We start from the raw sequence: 19,996 nt of genomic DNA, 5'->3' as shown, positions 1-19,996 counted from the left end.
TTCAATGAACACAACATTCTCAGTGGATTCCCTGCAGCTCTGTGTGGAGTGCATATGTAGAGTATAGTACTACTGTGTAACAAAGTAAACCTGAGACAGATGAAATTAAACTTTTATACATACTTGGGGCTTCCTCCAGCCCCCTTCAGGCTAATCAGTCCCTCATTGTCCTCCTCCACCACCTGCATCTTCTGCTACCTGGAGGAAGCCCCAGGTATGTATAAAAAAAAAACTTTACTTTTCATCCGTCTCAGGTACCCTTTAATTTGTAGTCACCAAACCAAATTTTAACAACATATCAAATTATTTGATTTCATGAGCAAAGGGAGTGCATACATTTGCATAAACCAGCATCAATGCAGAATTATTTCCATCTCATTGACCATCTCTATTAGTGACACGGCTACACATCAGGCTTTATTCTTATAGCATAGATGTTATTTAGTATATATAAGAGATTCCTGTGTACACATCATATATACAGTCACAATCAGATATGTATATCTGACCTTAAAAATACGGGGACTGCTTTATTGAAGCAGCACAAGTAACTAATTTTGATTGGTTCATTTCATTTTTGTGGACTAAGCACAGCTATTACTGTATATACACATTATTTTTAATGACTATTATCTGAGAAATAGAACATTCTATCATATTTTCTATTTTAATTACAGTTACAAATTCATTAGGAGTCAGAGTCGGAGCATTTTTTCCCGACTCCGACTCCAGGCACCCAAAATTGCTCCGACTCCGACTCCACGACTCTGACTCCACAGCCCTGGTAGCAACACTGACGGACAATTCCGCATGACTTTGTGCAAATGGAATAGACAACAGGTGGAAATTATAGGCAATTAGCCAGACATCCCCAATAAAGGAGTGGTTCTGCAGGTGGTGACCACACACCACTTCTCAGTTCCTAGGCTTTCCGGCTTTGGTCACGTCTGAATGCTGGCGATGCTTTCACTCTAGTGGTAGCATGAGACGGAGTCTACAGCCCACACAAGTGGCTCAGGTAGTGCAGCTCATCCAGGATGGCACATCAATGTGAGCTGTGGCAAGAAGGATTGCTGTGTCTGTCAGCATTGTGTGCAGAGCATGGAGGTGCTACCAGGAGACAGGCCAGTATATCAGGAGACGTGGAGGAGGCTGTAGGAGGGCAACAACCCAGCAGCAGGACCACTACCTCCACCTTTGTGCAAGGAGGAACAGGAGGAGCACACAGGTGGGGGATGTGCTTGCAGCCCAACACTGTGCAGGATGTTTGACATTTGCCACAGAACACCTAGATTGAAAAATTTGCCACAAACGCACAATATATGGTAGCAGAGCGTTCAACCAGCCAATGCCACAACCTGTAAGATGCCTGACGTACGCTAGGCACCAACGCTTACAAACACCTGCAAATGCTGCAACTGCTGGAGGGGATGAAATAGTCTGATATAGACAGTCAAAGAGCAGCAACAATCCAATGCACTGAGCAGCATAAAAGAGTCCTCATGATTCAGTGTAAGAATGCTGCTATGTGCACTTTGCAAGAAGTAAAAGAAACATTGGAAAAGAAACATTGGAAAAGAACACTTATGGCCAAAACATTTCCCACACTCAACACAAATGTCTCACAAGCAGTTATTTACACTCAAGACGTTTCCCACACTCAGCACATGAATAGGGTGTGTGATATCTCATGTTTCACAAGCAGTGATTTACACTGAAAACATTCCCCACACTCAGCACACAATTAGGTCTTCTCACCAGTGTGAGATCTCTCATGTGTGACAAGGTATCCTTTACGTCCAAAACATTTCCCACACTCAGCACATGAATAGGGCTTCTCACCAGTGTGAGATCTCTCATGTTTGACAAGGTTTCCTTTGTCTCCAAAACATTTCCCACACTCAGCACACGAATAGGGCTTCTCACCAGTGTGAGATCTCTCATGTATGACAAGGTGTCCTTTCTGCCCAAAACATTTCCCACACTCAGAACATGAATAGGGTTTCTCACCAGTGTGAGATCTCTCATGTATGACAAGGTGTCCTTTATATCCAAAACATTTCCCACACTCAGCACATGAAAAGGGACTTTCACCAGTGTGAGATCTCTCATGTTGGACAAGGTTTCCTTTCTTTCCAAAACATTTCCCACACTCAGCACATGAATATGGCTTCTCGCCAGTGTGAGATCTCTCATGTCTGACAAGGTGTCCTTTATATCCAAAACATTTCCCACACTCTGCACATGAAAAGGGATTTTCACCACTGTGAGATCTCTCATGTTGGACAAGGTGTACTTTATGTCCAAAACATTTGCCACACTGAGCACATGAAAAGGGCTTCTCACCAGTGTGAGATCTCTCATGATGGACAAGGTTTTTTTTACATCCAAAACATTTCCCACACTCAGCACATGAATAGGGCTTCTCACCAGTGTGAGATCTCTCATGTGATACAAGGTTTGCTTTCTGTGCAAAACATTTCCCACACTCAGCACATGAATAGGGCTTCTGACCAGTGTGAGATCTCTCATGAGATACAAGGTGTCCTTTATGTCCAAAACATTTCCCACACTCAGCACATGAAAAGGGCTTTTCACCAGTGTGAGATCTCTCATGTTGGACAAGGTTTCCTTTCTTTCCAAAACATTTCCCACACTCTGCACACGAATAGGGCTTCTCACCAGTGTGAGATCTCTCATGATTGATAAGGGTTCCTTTTTCTCCAAAACATTTCCCACACTCTGCACATGAATAGGGCTTCTCACCAGTGTGAGATCTCTCATGAGTGATAAGGGTTCCTTTATCTCCAAAACATTTCCCACACGCAGCACATGAATAGGGCTTTTCACCAGTGTGAGACCTTGCATGTCTGACAAAGTGACTTTTATGTCCGAAACATTTCCCACACTCAGCACATGAATAGGGCTTCTCACCATTATGAGATCTCTCATGCATGACAAGGTGTCCTTTCTGCCCAAAACATTTCCCACACTCAGCACATGAATAGGGTTTCTCACCAGTGTGAGATCTCTCATGTCTGACAAGGTGTGATTTAACACCAAAACATTTCCCACACTCGGCACATGAATAAGGCTTCTCGCCATTGTGAGATCTCTCATGTTGGACAAGGTTTCCTTTGAGTCCAAAACATTTCCCACACTGAGCACATGAAAAGGGCTTCTCACCAGTGTGAGATCTCTCATGTTGGACAAGGTTTCCTTTGAGTCCAAAACATTTCCCACACTCAACACATGAATATGGCTTCTCACCAGTGTGAGATCTCTCAAGACTGTCAAGATGTGATTTCTGTACAAAACCTTTCCCATATGTGGAACAGGAATAAGACCCTCCAGCAGGGGGAGAGCTGTGCTGGGTATGAGGCCCCTCAGGGTTAGACAGGTGAGGGGAGTCTGGGGGAATATTTGGGGTAACCAGGATATCTGCAGGAGTCTCTTGTCCAGTGACATCATCATCCATTGTACAGTCTGTGGATACAGAGAGACGGGTCTCTGAGAGGTTCCTGATGCCGGGACTCCGCACTGCAAATAGAGAAACATCATCACTTCTAGTTAGAGAATTCTGAGGGGAGGAACAATTATCATTAGGGAGGGTCAGTGAGCTGCTAATAATTCCAAGTTGATGCAAAGATTATGCATATTGGAAATGGGCCAGATGCAGAATCTGCATAACTGGCATATCATTTGCATTAGCATATACTTTGCACCATCTCAGAGTTATTGGCATGTCACTGACAATTGCTAGTTATCAGCCTGACAGAGAACTGCAGAAGGTTGTGCTCATTACAGGCGGCCAATCACATGACGATGACTTTGCTTTGCATGCTAAATTTCTGTATCTTTGGACATGAAATGAATTACCCGGGAAATGTGATTAGCTGAATACAATTTTCATGGCATTTGCATAGTAAAGTTATTTGCATCTCATTTACCTCCCTACACCTGAAGGGGCCCACACACCTAACGATTTTCCCGCCGATATACAGCAGATTCGATCACTGTGATCGAATCTGCTGTGAAATTGTTGCGCAAACGCTTACAGAACAATCGATTTCCATCCAAAATCAATAGTTCCCGTCGATTCCCATCTATCCATCCGCACAGAAGATTTTGCTCGATCGAATGCCCGACGACCGACGCAATACAGCGGCAATACATTACCTGCTCTTGCCGGCGCGAGTCTTCTTCTCCGCTGGGTTCCGGACTGGCTGGCTTGACTTCCTGTCCCGGCAGGAAGTTTAAACAGTAGAGCGCCCTCTACTGTTTAACCTTCCCTGGACAGAAAGAAGTGAAGCCAGCCGGAACCCAGCGGAGAAGAAGACAGCGGTGACAGCGGGGACTCGCGCCGGCTGGAGCAGATAATGTATGCGGGGGGGGGGGGGGTTGGCAGCACCACCACAGATTGTGATCGGTTTCATGCTGACATCGATTCACAATCTGTCTGCAGTAAAGGCAGCAATACGATCCCTCTCTGATCAGATTCGATCAGAGAGGGATCTATCTGTTGGTCGATCTGATGGCAAATCGACCAGTGTATGGCCACTTTAATGCTGGGAATACCCCATACATTTTTCTGTTATGCCAGGAATACATGAGTCGATCCGGCGGCTCGATCCGCGAGTGCGCCCGGATCGATTTCCGCTCGTCCCCACGGGCGCTTCATTATCTTCCATTCGATTCCCGCTATTGTCCGCCCGCAGGGATCGAGCCGGGAATCGATCCGGCGGGTCATCGGACCTGTCGGATATTATCAATCGAGCCATCAGCGGCTCGATTGATAAGAGGGAATCCATCTGTGTATTCCCAGGGTTAGATTCTTCTGTTAGATTTTCTGTTAGAATGCATAATTAGATTATTTTCTGTTAAAGTGGATCCGAGATGAACTTTTACTCCTTGCATAATTGTGTTCCTTACTTATAGTTTATAGGGCATTCCTCAAGCCAAATACTTGTTTTGTTTTGTTTTAATACCCTAATTCCCTATAAACTAAACAAGCCACACCCACAGCTTCTCCAGAGTGCCTTGGTGCTTGCAAGGGATTGTGGGATTTCAGTCTGGGCAGGTGAAAAAGGTGTTACTAGCTATAGATTTCAGAGGCAGAGTTTTCACAATCTGAGAGCTGCAGTGCAGATACAGATCAGTTGCCTGTGTAATGGAGGAGATAAGAGTGGAGTTTTCACAGAATATGCAGATTAGCATGCCTAGATACAGATAAGCTTGCCTGTGTGTGTAATTGTGTAATAGTGACAAGCAGAAAACATGTCTGCTCCCATTGTATCACAGGAAAAAATATTAATATACTGTTGAAGCGGTTTGAAGATAGATTTGCTGTGCAAACTATCTAAACTTTAGATAAGATATATAGACAAGTCACTTGTTATATTTAGTTTTTCATCTCGGATCCGCTTTAAGTACTGGTAGAGACTGGTCATCATCTCTGGTGCATTGTCTTCTGGTTATCTCCTACTGAGTAGAACAATGCCTAATTACTAGGCAGATAGATGGTTAGATAGATAATTTCCAACATGTTGGAATTTATCTGGCAGGTAAATCTTATGCTAAGCATACACGGAGCGATCCGGTGGCTCAATTAGCCGCCGAATCGACTCCCGCCGCGTCCCCGCGGCCGCCCGGATCGATTGCCGCTCGTCCCCGCGGGAGCTTCCTTATCTTCCGCTTAATTCACTGCTATTGTCTGCCCACGGGGATCGAGCGTGGTATCGATCCGCGCGGTAATTGGACCCGTCGGAAATTATCAATTGAGCCATCAGCGGCTCGATTGATAAGGGCTTATCCACCCGTGTATGCCCAGCATTACAGAGAATCTCACAGAAAATTGTATGGTGTATTCCCAGCATTAAAGTATTGGCCACACATTGACAAGCAGTAGATTGTACAGATTGATGAGACAATGGAAGCAATGTGTTACTCTTGTGACAACAGACCTATATGTACTTATAGCAAGAGATCTGTGTTATGTTTGTAGAGCAATGTGGTGTCACTTACACATTCTTATTACCATTGTGCAAAATCTTGTTCCCATTTGTGCAAATAAAGATATTGTGACATTACACAACAAATTATAGGAGCTGCGAGGTAGAGGAATTATCTATTTACTTCATGGAGACCCCAAACCACTAATACTTCTGTAGCTGTATAAATACATCCATATATACTCCTTGATATCCAGTATGGCCATATCTCTCCTCCCATCCGTCTGTCTAATAAGGAACCAAACTGCTGCACACTGCAGCTCCTATTGGACAGGAGATCAGTGGGGGAGAGGAAAGGGTGTGGCTAGAAATCACTGGACCCCCTGCAAAACTTGGGAAGCTACAGAGGATGGCAGCTGTAATTTATAGCTGCGGTAAGGGCTAAACACTGGATTACACCAATGATTTATAGGTAGGCAGCAGTTATATTTCTGAAACAATAGTAAAAAAAAAACCCTACCCCTTAACAGATGGATTAGCCTTACATTCTGTCATCTGTCAGTGTTTGCAAACACTGACAAATGAATACAAATACAAAGGAAGTACTCGGGGGATTATGTACAAATATGTATTCCCAACAGGGACAGGCCCCTAAACGCACTAAAACATAACTTTTATTAACCTCCCCGGCGTTCTATTGAGATCGCCAGGGAGGCTGCGGGAGGGTTTTTTTTTTAATAAAAAAAAAACTATTTCATGCAGCCAACTGAAAGTTGGCTGCATGAAAGCCCACTAGAGGGCGCTCCGGAGGCGTTCTTCCGATCGCCTCCGGCGCCCAGAATAAACAAGGAAGGCCGCAATGAGCGGCCTTCCTTGTTTTGCTTAGATCGTCACCATAGCGACGAGCGGAGTGACGTCATGGACGTCAGCCGACGTCCTGACGTCAGCCGCCTCCGATCCAGCCCTTAGCGCTGGCCGGAACTTTTTGTTCCGGCTACGCTGGGCTCAGGCGGCTGGGGGGACCCTCTTTCGCCGCTGCTCGCGGCGGATCGCACACGCGGCTGGCAAAGTGCCGGCTGCGTGTGCTGCTTTTTATTTGAAGAAAATCGGCCCAGCAGGGCCTGAGCGGCAGCCTCCGGCGGTGATGGACGAGCTGAGCTCGTCCATACCGCTCAGGAGGTTAAGTAGAGTAAAAACCAAATGTTTGGGTAGCAGCAATCTGACAATACAAAGAGACTGTGGGCTTGATTCACAAAGCGGTGCTAGCAGTTAGCACACTGATGAAAAGCCCTTTATCACGCCTAAACTCAGTTTAGGCATGATAAGTTTAGGTGTGATAAGTTTAGGCATGATAAGTTTAGGAGTGATAAGTTTAGGCGTGATAACTATAGCACCAACTGGGTTAGCACCGCAGTGCACAGCTGATCAAAAGTTTTGCGCTAGCAAAGTCTGGTGCACTTCGCTTAGAGTTTAATGGCGCTGCTTTGCGTGCGGGACTTTGCGCGCGATCTAAACTTATCTAAACTTATCACGCCTAAACTTATCACGCCTAAACTGGCTTTTCACCAGCGTGGTGCAATGGTTATCACGCCTAAAGTCTCTAACTGGGTTAGCACCACTTTCTGAATCTAGCCCTTTGTCTGTGTATAATACAGTCAAAATGAGTCAGAGTACATTTGTTTGTTGGGAGATTAATTGGACCTACTGTGTATCTGTCTTATACCCGACCAGACAAACCCCACATAATATAGGGGTATGTCTTAGAAATAAATGTCATTTCTAAGGAACAATTCAAAAAAAAAAACAACACACACTGTCTGAGAGGGTATTTTAATACTTTATGCCAAAACAGCTGTGGGTTTTTTTCTCATTCGTGAATGATATCCTATAACAAACCTCTCCTCTGTACCTGTGTGACACCCTTTTACATGCTTGTGAATGCCGGGCTTTCTATCCTCTTGAAAGAAAACCTTATTATGTTTTGTAATCATGTGACACAGGTTCTGCCATAAGAAGCTCTTAGCTGGCTCACATTTGGCCTGGAACATAAATTTGCCTTTTAAAAACAGAAGGTTTTTACTATTTTTCATGTTAGTGTCAGCATATGATGTCTCCCACAATGCATCACTGCTGCACATGCAAATTGTCCCTTTGTTGTCCATGAAAGCTAAACACACCTTCAGAACTGCTGGAATGCAATGATGTGTCAGCTTGTTTCAGCTTTCAGGGACAACAAATAGATGATTTGCATATTCAGCAGTGGTGCATTGTGGGATAGCTTAAATGCTTAATCCAACCTGAATAATTATAAATATCTTCTGTTTTAAGAAGGTAAGTTTCTGTTTAGCATAGCATTTTAGTGAGAGGGCTTTTTGGTCCTTTTTAGCCCCATATGCCAGGCATACATGGCTAGATAGTGCGCCAGTATCGAGCCAGCGACTCAATGCCAGCACGTCACCGCTCGTCCGCGCGGATCGATTCCCGCTCGTCCCCGCGGGCGCTTTCTAATCAGCGCTTCGTTTTTTCTATTGTTCTGCCTGCCGGTATCGAGCGCGGAATCGATCCGGCGGACAATCGGACCTGTCGGAAATTATCAATCGAGCCATCAGCGGCTCGATTGATGAGAAGAAATGAGCCGTGTATGCCCAGCATTACACACTCCTAGGAGTTCTGCTTCACCCTGAGCTTGCTGGGCAATCTGTACATGTGAGCTGGAGTAACAGGAGGACAGTTACAGCGGATGTGATGTAACATGTGCTGTGACTTTCCATTGTTGTCATGGTTGCCTATGTCACGTCTGATTCCTGTCACTGCAATGGGCACAGCATACATCTCCCAACTAGTGATGGGCAAACATCACGACTGAACATTCAGGGACTATTCACAAACGTTTCCGCAAATGTTCACAAACCACATGGTGCGCGGGGGGACTTCATTGCCTTTACTGGCAGGTGACCTTCAAAAACCTTCAGGGCATATTTACAGCAACAATTGCTATTTAACAAGGTGTGAAAACTGTCCATAAACCCCGGCAGTGGCACAGCATTCCTCAAACTATGTATTTTACACAGAGACTTTATTTAACCTCCTCGGCGTTCTATTTAGATCGCCAGGGAGGCTGCGGGAGGGTTTTTTTTTAATTAAAAAAAAACTATTTCATGCAGCCAACTGAAAGTTGGCTGCATGAAAGCCCACTAGAGGGCGCTCCGGAGGCGTTCTTCCGATCGCCTCCGGCGCCCATAATAAACAAGGAAGGCCGCAATGAGCGGCCTTCCTTGTTTTGCTTAGATCGTCGCCATGGCGACGAGCGGAGTGACGTCATGGACGTCAGCCGACGTCCTGACGTCAGCCGCCTCCGATCCAGCCCTTAGCGCTGGCCGGAACTTTTTTGTTCCGGCTGCGCAGGGCTCAGGCGGCTAGGGGGGCCCTCTTTCGCCGCTGCTCGCGGCGAATCGCCGCAGAGCGGCGGCGATCAGGCAGCACACGCGGCTGGCAAAGTGCCGGCTGCGTGTGCTGCTTTTTATTTGAAGCAAATCGGCCCAGCAGGGCCTGAGCGGCAGCCTCCGGCGGTGATGGACGAGCTGAGCTCGTCCATACCGCTCAGGAGGTTAAAACTGCATTTCAGGTCTATATTTTTTAGATTACGTTTTTTTTTTGTAGAATGGCCGCTGTGTTTACCTGCCTAAAACTGTTATTTGCAGCCACTGTAGCAGAGGCTTTAAATATTTGGCAAATACCTGCTTAATTATTAAAGTACACTGCGGTCACAAAATATGCTGCTTGTGCAGTGTGGGCCTAACACTGGGTGTAGAGAAGAGAACTGGTAGGCACTCGGATACTGGACATATTGGTTAATCAAGTGTCACAATGCTGCATATGCTACAGGACCTGGTGACATGCTCAAGACAACAGAGAACAGTCCAAATAAACAAACAAAGTAGAGGAAAAGTCTGGCACAGTCACATTTAATGGTCTGAAGGAAAAAGCAATTAAGAGCAATGATGAAAAGTACTTATCTCATCCGGGCGGTTCTGTGTGCTGAGGGGGTGTAGACAGGGGGCGCCAGTGGGTGACGGCCTAACACCGTTTCACAGGGTGACGCCCAGCTTCTTCTGAGGTCAAAAGTTGCACAATGAGTGTTGCTGGGGGCAGCCATTAAGTGCATTTCACTTGAAAATACAACTTCCAGTCCAGCAGTTCAAGTCCCGCCCCTTGACACCTCCCTCCCCCAGAACCGCCCAGATGGGATAAGTACTTCTCTTGATTGCTCATTTTAGTCATTCATGTGTTTGCTGTGCATTCATCACACTGCTTGTTCCTTTGGATCATTAAAAGTGACAGTGTCAGACTTTTCCTCTACTTTGCTCCATGGGCAATACACTGCAATATCAACAGTGATGTGAAACACTATGGGCTCAATTCACAAAAAGTGTCACAGCAGTAATCACGCGAGCTGCCTTGCGCAAAGGTTTGCGTGCAAACAGCGTTACTTCGCGTGATAAGCGAAGGTTTGGGCGCGATCACGTGATTGCACGCAAACCTTCGCTTATCATGCAAACTATGATTGTTCACGCACAAACCTTTGCACATTAAAAGTGACAGTGCCAGTGTGACAATCTCAGGTGGAACAACACAGTCACTCAATCACTCTATTTTATCACAGTGACAGGCTGTAACAGTGACACAGCCACACACTACACTATACTAAGCAGGAGGTGTATATAAGCTACTAGTGATGTCGCGAACCTCCGATTTTCGGTTCGCGAACCCTGTTTGCGAACTGCCGCGGAAGGTTCGGTTCACATGAACTTCCGCGAACCGCAATAGACTTCAATGGGGAGGCGAACTTTGAAAACTAGAAACATTTCTGCTGGCCAGAAAAGTGATGGAAAAGATGTTTCAAGGTGTCTAACACCTGAGATCTTTCAGTGACTACAAGAGGGGAATTTTTTTTTTCAAAAATACCTTATAGTTTTTGAGAAAATCAATTTTAAAGTAACTCCTTCTGACCGTGGGAAAATTAAGCGCCTGCCGACTTTAGCAGTTAATAGCAAAGCCGCTTTAAAAGCTAGAAACACCAAAGTTGCAGAAAATGTTAAGAATAACAGTGGGAATAAGAGGAAAAAAAAACATTTTTCAAAAAGACCTTATAGTTTTTGAGAAAATCAATTTTAAAATTTCAATGTAAATTCTCCTCCTGACCGTGGGAAAATATACCCCCGCCGACTTTAATGGGTAATTGCAAAGCCCCTTTAAAAGCTAGAAACACCAAAATTACTGGGAATGTTAAGAAGAACAGTGGGAACAAGAGGGAATTTTTTTTTTTTTCAAAAAGACCTTATAGTTTTTGAGAAAATCAATTTTAAAGTAAAAAAAAAAAAGTCGATTCATAAAAAAAGAACCGATTCATTAAAAAGATCCGGCTCATTCATGAGCCGTTAGTATAGCAGCGAATGCGTCCTCGGAAGGACGTGAAGCTGCTGGCTCTCGCTGCTGTCTCTCCCCACCTGCCTGCACCTGTCAGCCCCCACCTAGGCTGGCACCCAGTGCACCCATGGGGAGAGACAGCGGGAGCTAGCAGCTATGCTAAGGACGCATTCTCTGCTATGTGGGTGGGGGGCTTCGGAGATCTTCAATCAACTTAATAGAAGATCGCAACATAAGAGGATACAGTTCGTTGGATCATTTACCGAGGATATTGGCGTGGGAATTTTTTTTTTTAACCAGTTCACCCCCAAGGGTTTTTACTCTAACGGACCAGAGCAATTTTCACTTGTCAGTGCTCCTCCCTTTTATTCCCTAATAACTTTATTACTACTTATCACAAGAAAATGATCTATACCTCGTTTTTTTCACCACCAAATAGGCTTTCTGTGGGTAGTACATTTTGCTGACAATTTTTTTATTATAAATGCGTTTTAATGGGAAAAAATGAAAAAAAAATGAAAAAAAAAATCATTATTTCTCAGTTTTCAGCCATTATACTTTTAAAATTAAACATTCTCCTGTGGATAAAACAAACATATTTTATTTGCCCAGTTGTCCCGATTATTAAACCGTTTAAATGATGTCCCTATCACAATGTATGGTGACAATATATTATTTTGAAATCTAGGTGTTATTTTTCTGTTCTGTTTTTTTTTTCTTCTGGCCATAATTACAAGCCCCTATATAATAAATTAAAATTAATTTACCCCCATAAAATATAGATTAAAGAAGGCAGCTATTTATTTATTTATTTGAAGCAGATTTTTTTTTACAAGTGTTTTTCTTTGGGGGGGGGGGGGGGGGGAGGGTTGGAAGTGTAATTTCATCAATTTTATTAATAGTGTGTATGTACTTGTATATGTATGTACTTTGTAGCTGTAATATACTTTTTGGCCACAAGATGGCACTAGTGAACACTCTCCCTTATAGGAAGTGATCACTTTTTTTTTTTTTTTTTTTTTTTTTTTTTTTTTTTTTTTTACACTTTATTAAATTGTTACAGTTTCTTGTTTATGTGAATGGACGTAGCCGCTGTTCGCGGTCGCGTCCATTCACTCCAGGCAGTGCGATTGGGTAGAGGACCGCTCGGTCCTCTTCCCCAATCACCCAGCACAGGTACCCGACGGAAACGGCGGCGGTAGCGGCGCGAACACGTGCGGAGCGGCGGCGGGAATGCGCGACGTATTAAAACGTCACGTTGCCATTAACAGGCAAAAGCATGACGTTTTAATACGTTAGTTTGCCGGCAAATGGTTAAAGGTACAGGTAAGTATTTCTGGTTAATTAAGAAAATTAAAGGACTTTTTTCGTGGTTGTGTTTTTATTTCATTTAACCCTTTGTGGAAATGGGTAAGGGGTACTTTGTGCCTCTATACTCATTTCTCCTGGGAGGGGGTGGGCATCTGGGGTCCCCTTCTTAAAGGGGACTCCCAGATGCCACCATGAACCCCCCTCCCCAGGGAGTCGTCGCCCCCACCTCCTCCTGGGCACCAGAGGTGGGGAAGAGCCCCTTGTCCATGGATTGGACAAGGGCTCCGGGAAGGGAAGGGGAAGGCTTGGCTGCCCCTCCCCCCCCCCCCGGAGCCCCCCATACCATGGACCATGCGAGCTGGAATAGCTCAGGGTGCGAAGCCCCAGTTGGCCGGGGCTCCGCATTCTGGCTATCCCAGCCTGCATGGGGGACAAGGGGTTACAGAGGCTCGGGAGGGGGGACCCCACGTCATTTTTTTTTCAGATTTCCCACACTCAGCACATAAAAATAATTAAGAAAATAAATAAATATATATATACACATATATATATATATATATATATATATATATATATATATTTATTTTTTTTTTTTCCTTTTAAAGGACTTACGAGGCCACAAGTATGAAAAAAGTTAAATACCATTTCATAATCCAGATCCATGGAGGAAGCCATCTGCGCCCTCCCGTTCATTCCGCCATGGCACCCGCAGTAATACCGGCCCCGGTTGGGTCCCGACCCCTCCAAACGGGTCGGGTTCTCATTCCCCCCTCAATTTGGCTGCCACAGATTGCTGCGGCTGCGCAGTCCGCATAGATGCGATTGCGGCTGCGCAGCTCTAGGTCCTCCTCCTGATGCGTCCGATGTATGCACGCATATTGATGACGCGGCAGGAGGAGGCCCTAGAGCTGCGCAGGTGCAATCGCGTCTGTGCGGACTGCGCAGCCACGGCAATCTGTGGCGGCCATATTGAGTGAGGAATGAGAACCCGTTCTGAGGGGTCGGGAGTCGGGACCCGACCGGGGCTGGTATTACTGCGGGAGCCATGGGGGAATGAACGGGAGGGCGTGGATGGCGTCCTCCATGGATCTGGTTTATGAAAAGGTATTTAACTTTTTTCACATTTGTGGCCTCGGAAGTCCTTTAACCCTCCTCCTGGCGGTTTATTAAAATCCGCCAGGGGGCAGCAAAGCCGTTTTTTTAAATGTTTTTTTTTTTCCATGTAGCGAGACAAGGTCTCGCTACATGATAGCCGCTGCTCAGCGGCATCCCCCCAGCCCCTCCGATTGCCTCTGGCAATCAGAGATCAGGAGATCCCGTTCAAAGAAAGGGATCTCCTGGAGGGCTTCCCCCGTCGCCATGGCGACGGGCGGGATGACGTCACCGACGTCAGACGTCGTGACGTCAAAGGGGACTCAAATCCACCCCACAGCGCTGCCTGTCACTGATTGGCCAGGCAGCGCACGGGGTCTGGGGGGGGGGGGGGCTGCGGCGCGACGGATAGCGGCGGATCGGATTGCACACGCAGGCAAAAAAAAAAATTGTGCAAATCGGCCCAGGGGGGCCTGAGCGGTGCCTTCTGGCGGCATAGCCTGTGCTCAGCACAGGCTTACCGCCAGGGAGGTTAAATATTGTTTCCTGCTATCTTTTTAACATATCCTGCAAATTTGGTGTTGCTAGGATGTAAGGGGCCTTTGCTATTAACTGCTAAAGTCGGCAGGTGATGATGATAACCAACCAGAATTATAGGGGTGCAAAAGTGCTCAATTCTGCCATAGGGTTCCATTAGGCTCCCTATTTCACTTTCAAAAATCTCACATTTTTTCAAAGGGCAATGGCTCAGCAGTTGCAAATTTTCTAGCATTGTAGGGACTCTTAGGGGGATCATGACTGGTGAGTTTCGGGCCCCTAGGCCAAAGAGGTCATAGCCTAGGGTCACAAAAACCTGTTTATTTGGGCAATGTCAATGGTGGCGATTCTGACGTACATAAATCGCAGCCATGGCCGTTAGCAACGTCTGAATCTCACGAAATGTCTCATGCAGGTAGAAGACATATTGTTAGACTTGGACTCCAAAGATGGGTTCCCTACATCTCTGCAAACCAGAGTTACAGGGGTCCAAAATTGGTAAAATCCCCCATAGGCTTTCATTGGGCTTCCTACTTACAGTTCCAAAATCTCACACCATTTCAAAGGGCAAAGGCTCAGCAGTGGCAAATTTTCTAGCATTGTAGTACCCTTAGGGGGATCATGACTGGTGAGTTTTGGGCCCCTAGGTCAAAGAGGTCATAGCCTAGGGTCACAAAAACCTGTTTATTTGGGCAATGTCAATGGTGGCGATTCTGACGTACATAAATAGCAGCCATGGCCGTTAGCAACGTCTGAATCTCACGAAATGTCTCATGCAGCTAGAAGGCATATTGTTAGACTTGGACTCCAAAGATGGGTTCCCTACATCTCTGCAAACCAGAGTTACAAGGGTGCAAAAGTAGTAAAATCCCCCATAGGCTTTTATTGGCTCCCTATGTCACTATCCCAAATCTCACATTTTTTCAAAGGGCGATGGCTCAGCAGTTGCACATTTTCTACCATTGTAGGGACTCTTAGGGGGATCATGACTGGTGAGTTTTGCCACCGCTGAGCCATTGCCCTTTGAAATGGTGTGAGATTTTGGAACGTGAAATAGGAGACCCAATTAAGACCTATGGGGGATTTTACCACTTTTGCACCCGTCGGCCGTTAGCCAATCGGAAGAGGCAGAGAGGAGAGGGGCGGCGCAGCGGGAATGGAGGACGCCGCGACGTCATAGCTGGGGGCGGTGCTGGGCACAATGCGTCAGCGCACGCTGCCCGCCGCCCCTTCGCTCGCCGGAGTCTTCTTCTATGCCGTGCATCTGCACTGACTCTAGCCAGCGCGGCCGAAGGAGGGGAGACCAGGAGGAGCCCCAGACACCGCCGCTGGAACTGGAGGGAGGTGAGTGGCACCTACACCTAACTACTCTATACCTGGCTAACTATACTGAAGGTCCCTACACCTAACTACACTATACCTGGCTAACTATACTGAAGCCACCTACACCTAACTACTCTATACCTGGCTAACTATACTGAAGGCACCCACACCTAACTACACTATACCTGGCTAACTATACTGAAGGCACCCACACCTAACTACACTATACCTGGCTGACTATACCGAAGGCACCCACACCTAACTACACTATACCTGGCTAACTATACTTAAGGCCCTTACACCTAACTACACTATACCTGGCTAACTATACTGAAGGCCCCTATACCTACCTACACTATACCTGGCTAACTATACTGAAGGCTCCTACACCTAACTACACTATACCTGGCTAACTATACTGAAGGCACCCACACCTAACTACTCTATACCTGGAAAACTATACTGAAGGCACCCACACCTAACTACACTATACCTGGCTAACTATACTGAAGGCTCCTATACCTAACTACACTAAACCTGGCTATCGATACTGAAGGCCCCTATACCTATCTACCTATACTGAAGGCACTTATACATAGCTACCTAAATGTTGGTAAATCTCCTGGGCTTGGCAAATTTTAAAGTAGCTCGCGAGCCGAAAAAGTGTGGGAACCACTGCCCTAGGCTATGACCTCTTTGGCCTAGGGGCCCGAAACTCACCAGTCATGATCCCCCTAAGAGTCCCTACAATGCTAGAAAAAGAGTAATTTGGGTCATTGTAGATCGCTTCAGTGAGATGGCACACTTTGTGCCACTTCCCGGACTACCAGGAATTGGCCAAGTTGTTCATTATACATGTATTCCAATTGCATGGTATCCCTGAAAATATTGTGTCAGACAGAGGGGTCCAATTTGTTTCCCGGTTCTGGCGTGCTTTTAGTGACTTGTTGGATATTAAACTATCGTTCTCTTCAGGGTTTCACCCTGAGACCAATTGGCAGACAGAAAGAACCAACCAATCATTAGAGCAGTACCTACGATGTTTTGTCTCAGACTGTCCGGAAACATGGTTTTGTTGAATTTGCCTTTAATAATTTACCCAACACTTCTACCAAATCATCACCATTTTGGATAATGACAGGTCAGAACCCCAAATTTACTTGTTTTCCATCCTCTCCTTCCTCTTTTCCAGCTCTAGTGGATTGGAGCTCTCATATTCAGCAAATTTAGCCTCAGGTACAGCAAAATCTGAAGAATGCCGTGTCCCGTCAGACAGACTATGCTGATGCCCAACGCTTACCCGAGTTTGGCTAACTATACTGAAGGCCCCTATGTCACGGAACAGCCGTGAGAAACGGGAACGCAATCGGTTTATTGCGCCGATTGCCATTGATTGTAGTCGGGCAAGCAATCAGAGACTGACATTCCTGTTTTTTTAAAAAGGCAGTTTTTTTTCCCCCCTTTACCAGCTGGCAGGAAACCTGGCCCTGTGACTTGCTAATTAAGCCAGAGGTGTAACACTCAGATGTTAATTAACAAACCAGGAGTCTTTTCAGAGCCAAGGAAGCTAATCCCAGCAGGGGGCTATTCAAAACCTGCTTTCACTCCAGACTATCCGGCACCGACCACGGGCCATCTGAATGCATATGATGTATGGTTTCTTGTCGAATATATGGCAACCGTACATCGCACAGCTATGAAATTCATATATTCTTATTCAGTAAAATCTGGCCATCGTGCTGATATGAAATTCATCGCGATAGCCCGTCCGGTTACCCTTCTCAAGAACGGGGTCAGCTGCACTAGCCATGTCTGATGTCCTATTAATCTGTATTTTCTGGCAAGTATGGATCTGTTATCCCCCTAAATATAACATGTATCGTTTGTGAGTTACGGCAGTTTGTACGTTTAAAACCTAAAATCTCTCAGAGGAAATGAACGGTCATTGGTTGGTAATTCAGAGGGGGCCGGCATTGCCACACCCCCAAACCAGCTTCATCAAAAGTATCTGCGAGGGGCTCTTCCCTCATTCCTCCATTTTCCACCTTGATGAACGCACGGCTACCGTGAGGAACAAGTGGTGGCCATTTTGCTTGGATTTTAAATTGAGCTGAAACAAAGAACTTTGCAGAACTTGAAACCAAGGACTTGATGATTTTCCCACAAAAGGACATTTTCCATGAAACTAAGTATTTTTTCTCCCTTTCTTTTATTTTTCATACTTGCTATTCATGTTTCAATAATTGTTGATTTTAATAATTGTCTGTATATATTAATTATTTATATTGCCTGTGAATAGAAGACTTTATCAAAGTCATTCACTGTTCCGCTACCCTGCTTCTCAGCCGCACAAACTGAACCAGACTTCTGGTGAGACGCTACTATTGTATTGTTGTTATCTAGACAGGATACAGCATGTTTTAACCGTTTTTATTTGCAGGTTGAGAAATAGTCAGTCAGTAGGGTCCACTGGCCCATACCAGTGGTGGTGGCAGATACCCTGAAATAGTGTGTAAAGTTGTAATTCCCGTATCTCACAGGCTCCCTTCTGGTCGGACTGCTGCCCAAATTTCTGTCTGTTTCTGCGCAAAGATCGCGACCAAAGCTTGCATGGTCTGTGTGCTGGAACCGATTGGAAGGCAATTTGCGGTCTGACCACTAGGGCTCCTGTGACACCCTATACCTACCTACCTATACTGAAGGCACGTATACCTAGCTACCTAAAAGTTGGTAGATCTCCTGGGCTTGGCAAATTTTAAAGTAGCTTGCGAGCCAAAAAAGTGTGAGCCGAAAAAGTGTGTCTGCCCTAGGCTATGACCTCATTGGCCTAGGGGCCCGAAACTCGCCAGTCAAGATCCCCAAAGAGTCCCTACAATGCTAGAAAATTTGCCACTGCTGAGCCATCGCCCTTTGAAAAGATTTGAGATTTTTGAAAGTGAAATAGGGAGCCTAATGGAAGCCTATGGCAGAATTCAGCACTTTTGCACCCCTATAATTCTGGTTGGTTATCATCATCACCCGCCGACTTTAGCAGTTAATAGCAAAGGCCCCTTACATCCTAGCAACACCAAATTTGCAGGATATGTTAAAAAGATAGCAGAAAACAATATTTAACGGACTTCCTAGGCCACAAATGTGAAAAAAGTTAACTACCTTTTCATAATCTAGATCCATGGAGGACGCCATCCGTGCCCTCCCGTTCATTCCCCCATGGCTCCCGCAGTAAAACCGGCCCCAGTCGGGCCCCGACCCTTCCAAACGGGTCGGGTTCTCATTGCCTCCTCAATATGGCCGCCACAGATTGCCGCTGCTGTGCAGTCTGCATAGGCGTGATTGCGGCTGCGCAGCTCTAGGCCCTCCTCCCGCCGCGTCATCAATATGCGTGCATACATCGGACGCATCGGGAGGAAGTGCTAGAGCTGCGCAGCCTCAATCGCGTCTATGCGGACTGCGCAGCTGCGGCAATCTGTGGCGGCCATATTGAGGGGGGAATGAGTTGAGAACCCGACCCGTTCAAAGGGGTCGGGACTCAACCAGGGCCGTTATTAGTGCTGGAGCCATGGCGGAATGAACGGGAGGGTGTGGATGGCGTTCTCAATGGATATGGATTATGAAAAGGTATTTAACTTTTTTTCACATTTGTGGCCTCGGAAGTCATTTAAAAAATGTTTTTATTTTTTTATTTGCTGTGTGTGGGCAATCTGAAAAAAAAATGGCGTGGGGTCCCCCCTCCCAAGCCTCTTTAACCCCTTGTCCCCCATGCAGGCTGGGATAGCCAGAATGCGGAGCCCCGGCCGACTGGGGCTTCGCACCCTGAGCTATACCAGCCCGCATGGTCCATGGTTTGGGGGGGCTCCGGGGGGGGGGGGGAGGGGCGGCCAAGCCTTCCCCTTCCCTTTCCGGAGCCCTTGTCCAATCCATGTACAAGGGGCTCTTCCCCACCTCCGGTGCCCCAGAAGGAGGTGGGGGCGACGACTCCGGGGGGGGGGGGGGTTCATGGTGGCATCTGGGAGTCCCCTTTAAGAAGGGGACCCCAGATGTCCACCCCCCTCCCAGGAGAAATGAGTATAGGGGTACAAAGTATCCCTTACCCATTTCCACAAAAGGGTTAAATGAAATAAAAACACAACCACAAGAAAAGTATTTTATTATTCTAAATTAACCATAAATACTTACCTGTACCTTTAAAAAAGTTTTCCCACGCCAATATCCACGGTAAATGATCCAACGAACTGCATCCTCTTATGTTGCGATCTTCAATTAAGTTGATTGAAGATCTCCAATGCCTCCCACATAGCAGAGAATGCGTCCTTTTGGACGCATAGCTGCCGGCTCCTGCTGTCTCTCCCCACCTC

At 46.1% G+C, this 19,996-nt stretch overlaps 1 protein-coding gene across 1 annotated transcript in view; it reads right to left on the bottom strand.

Annotated features, from left to right (window-relative positions):
• Positions 1-704: 704 nt before the first annotated feature.
• LOC137537109 (zinc finger protein 420-like) overlaps positions 705-19,996 on the bottom strand; it is a 52,575-nt gene continuing 33,283 nt past the window's right edge. The window contains exon 7 of the mRNA XM_068259246.1: positions 705-3,540. Within this exon, the coding sequence (XP_068115347.1) occupies positions 1,745-3,540 (1,796 nt within the window). The 3' untranslated portion in view covers positions 705-1,744. The remainder of the gene's footprint in view (positions 3,541-19,996) is intronic.

The sequence above is a fragment of the Hyperolius riggenbachi genome, chromosome 10 (assembly GCF_040937935.1).
Source record: "Hyperolius riggenbachi isolate aHypRig1 chromosome 10, aHypRig1.pri, whole genome shotgun sequence".
NCBI classification, from domain to species: domain Eukaryota; kingdom Metazoa; phylum Chordata; class Amphibia; order Anura; family Hyperoliidae; genus Hyperolius; species Hyperolius riggenbachi.
The sequence above is the reverse complement of the archived record's forward strand: the minus strand, read 5'-3'. Positions and strand labels throughout refer to the sequence as shown.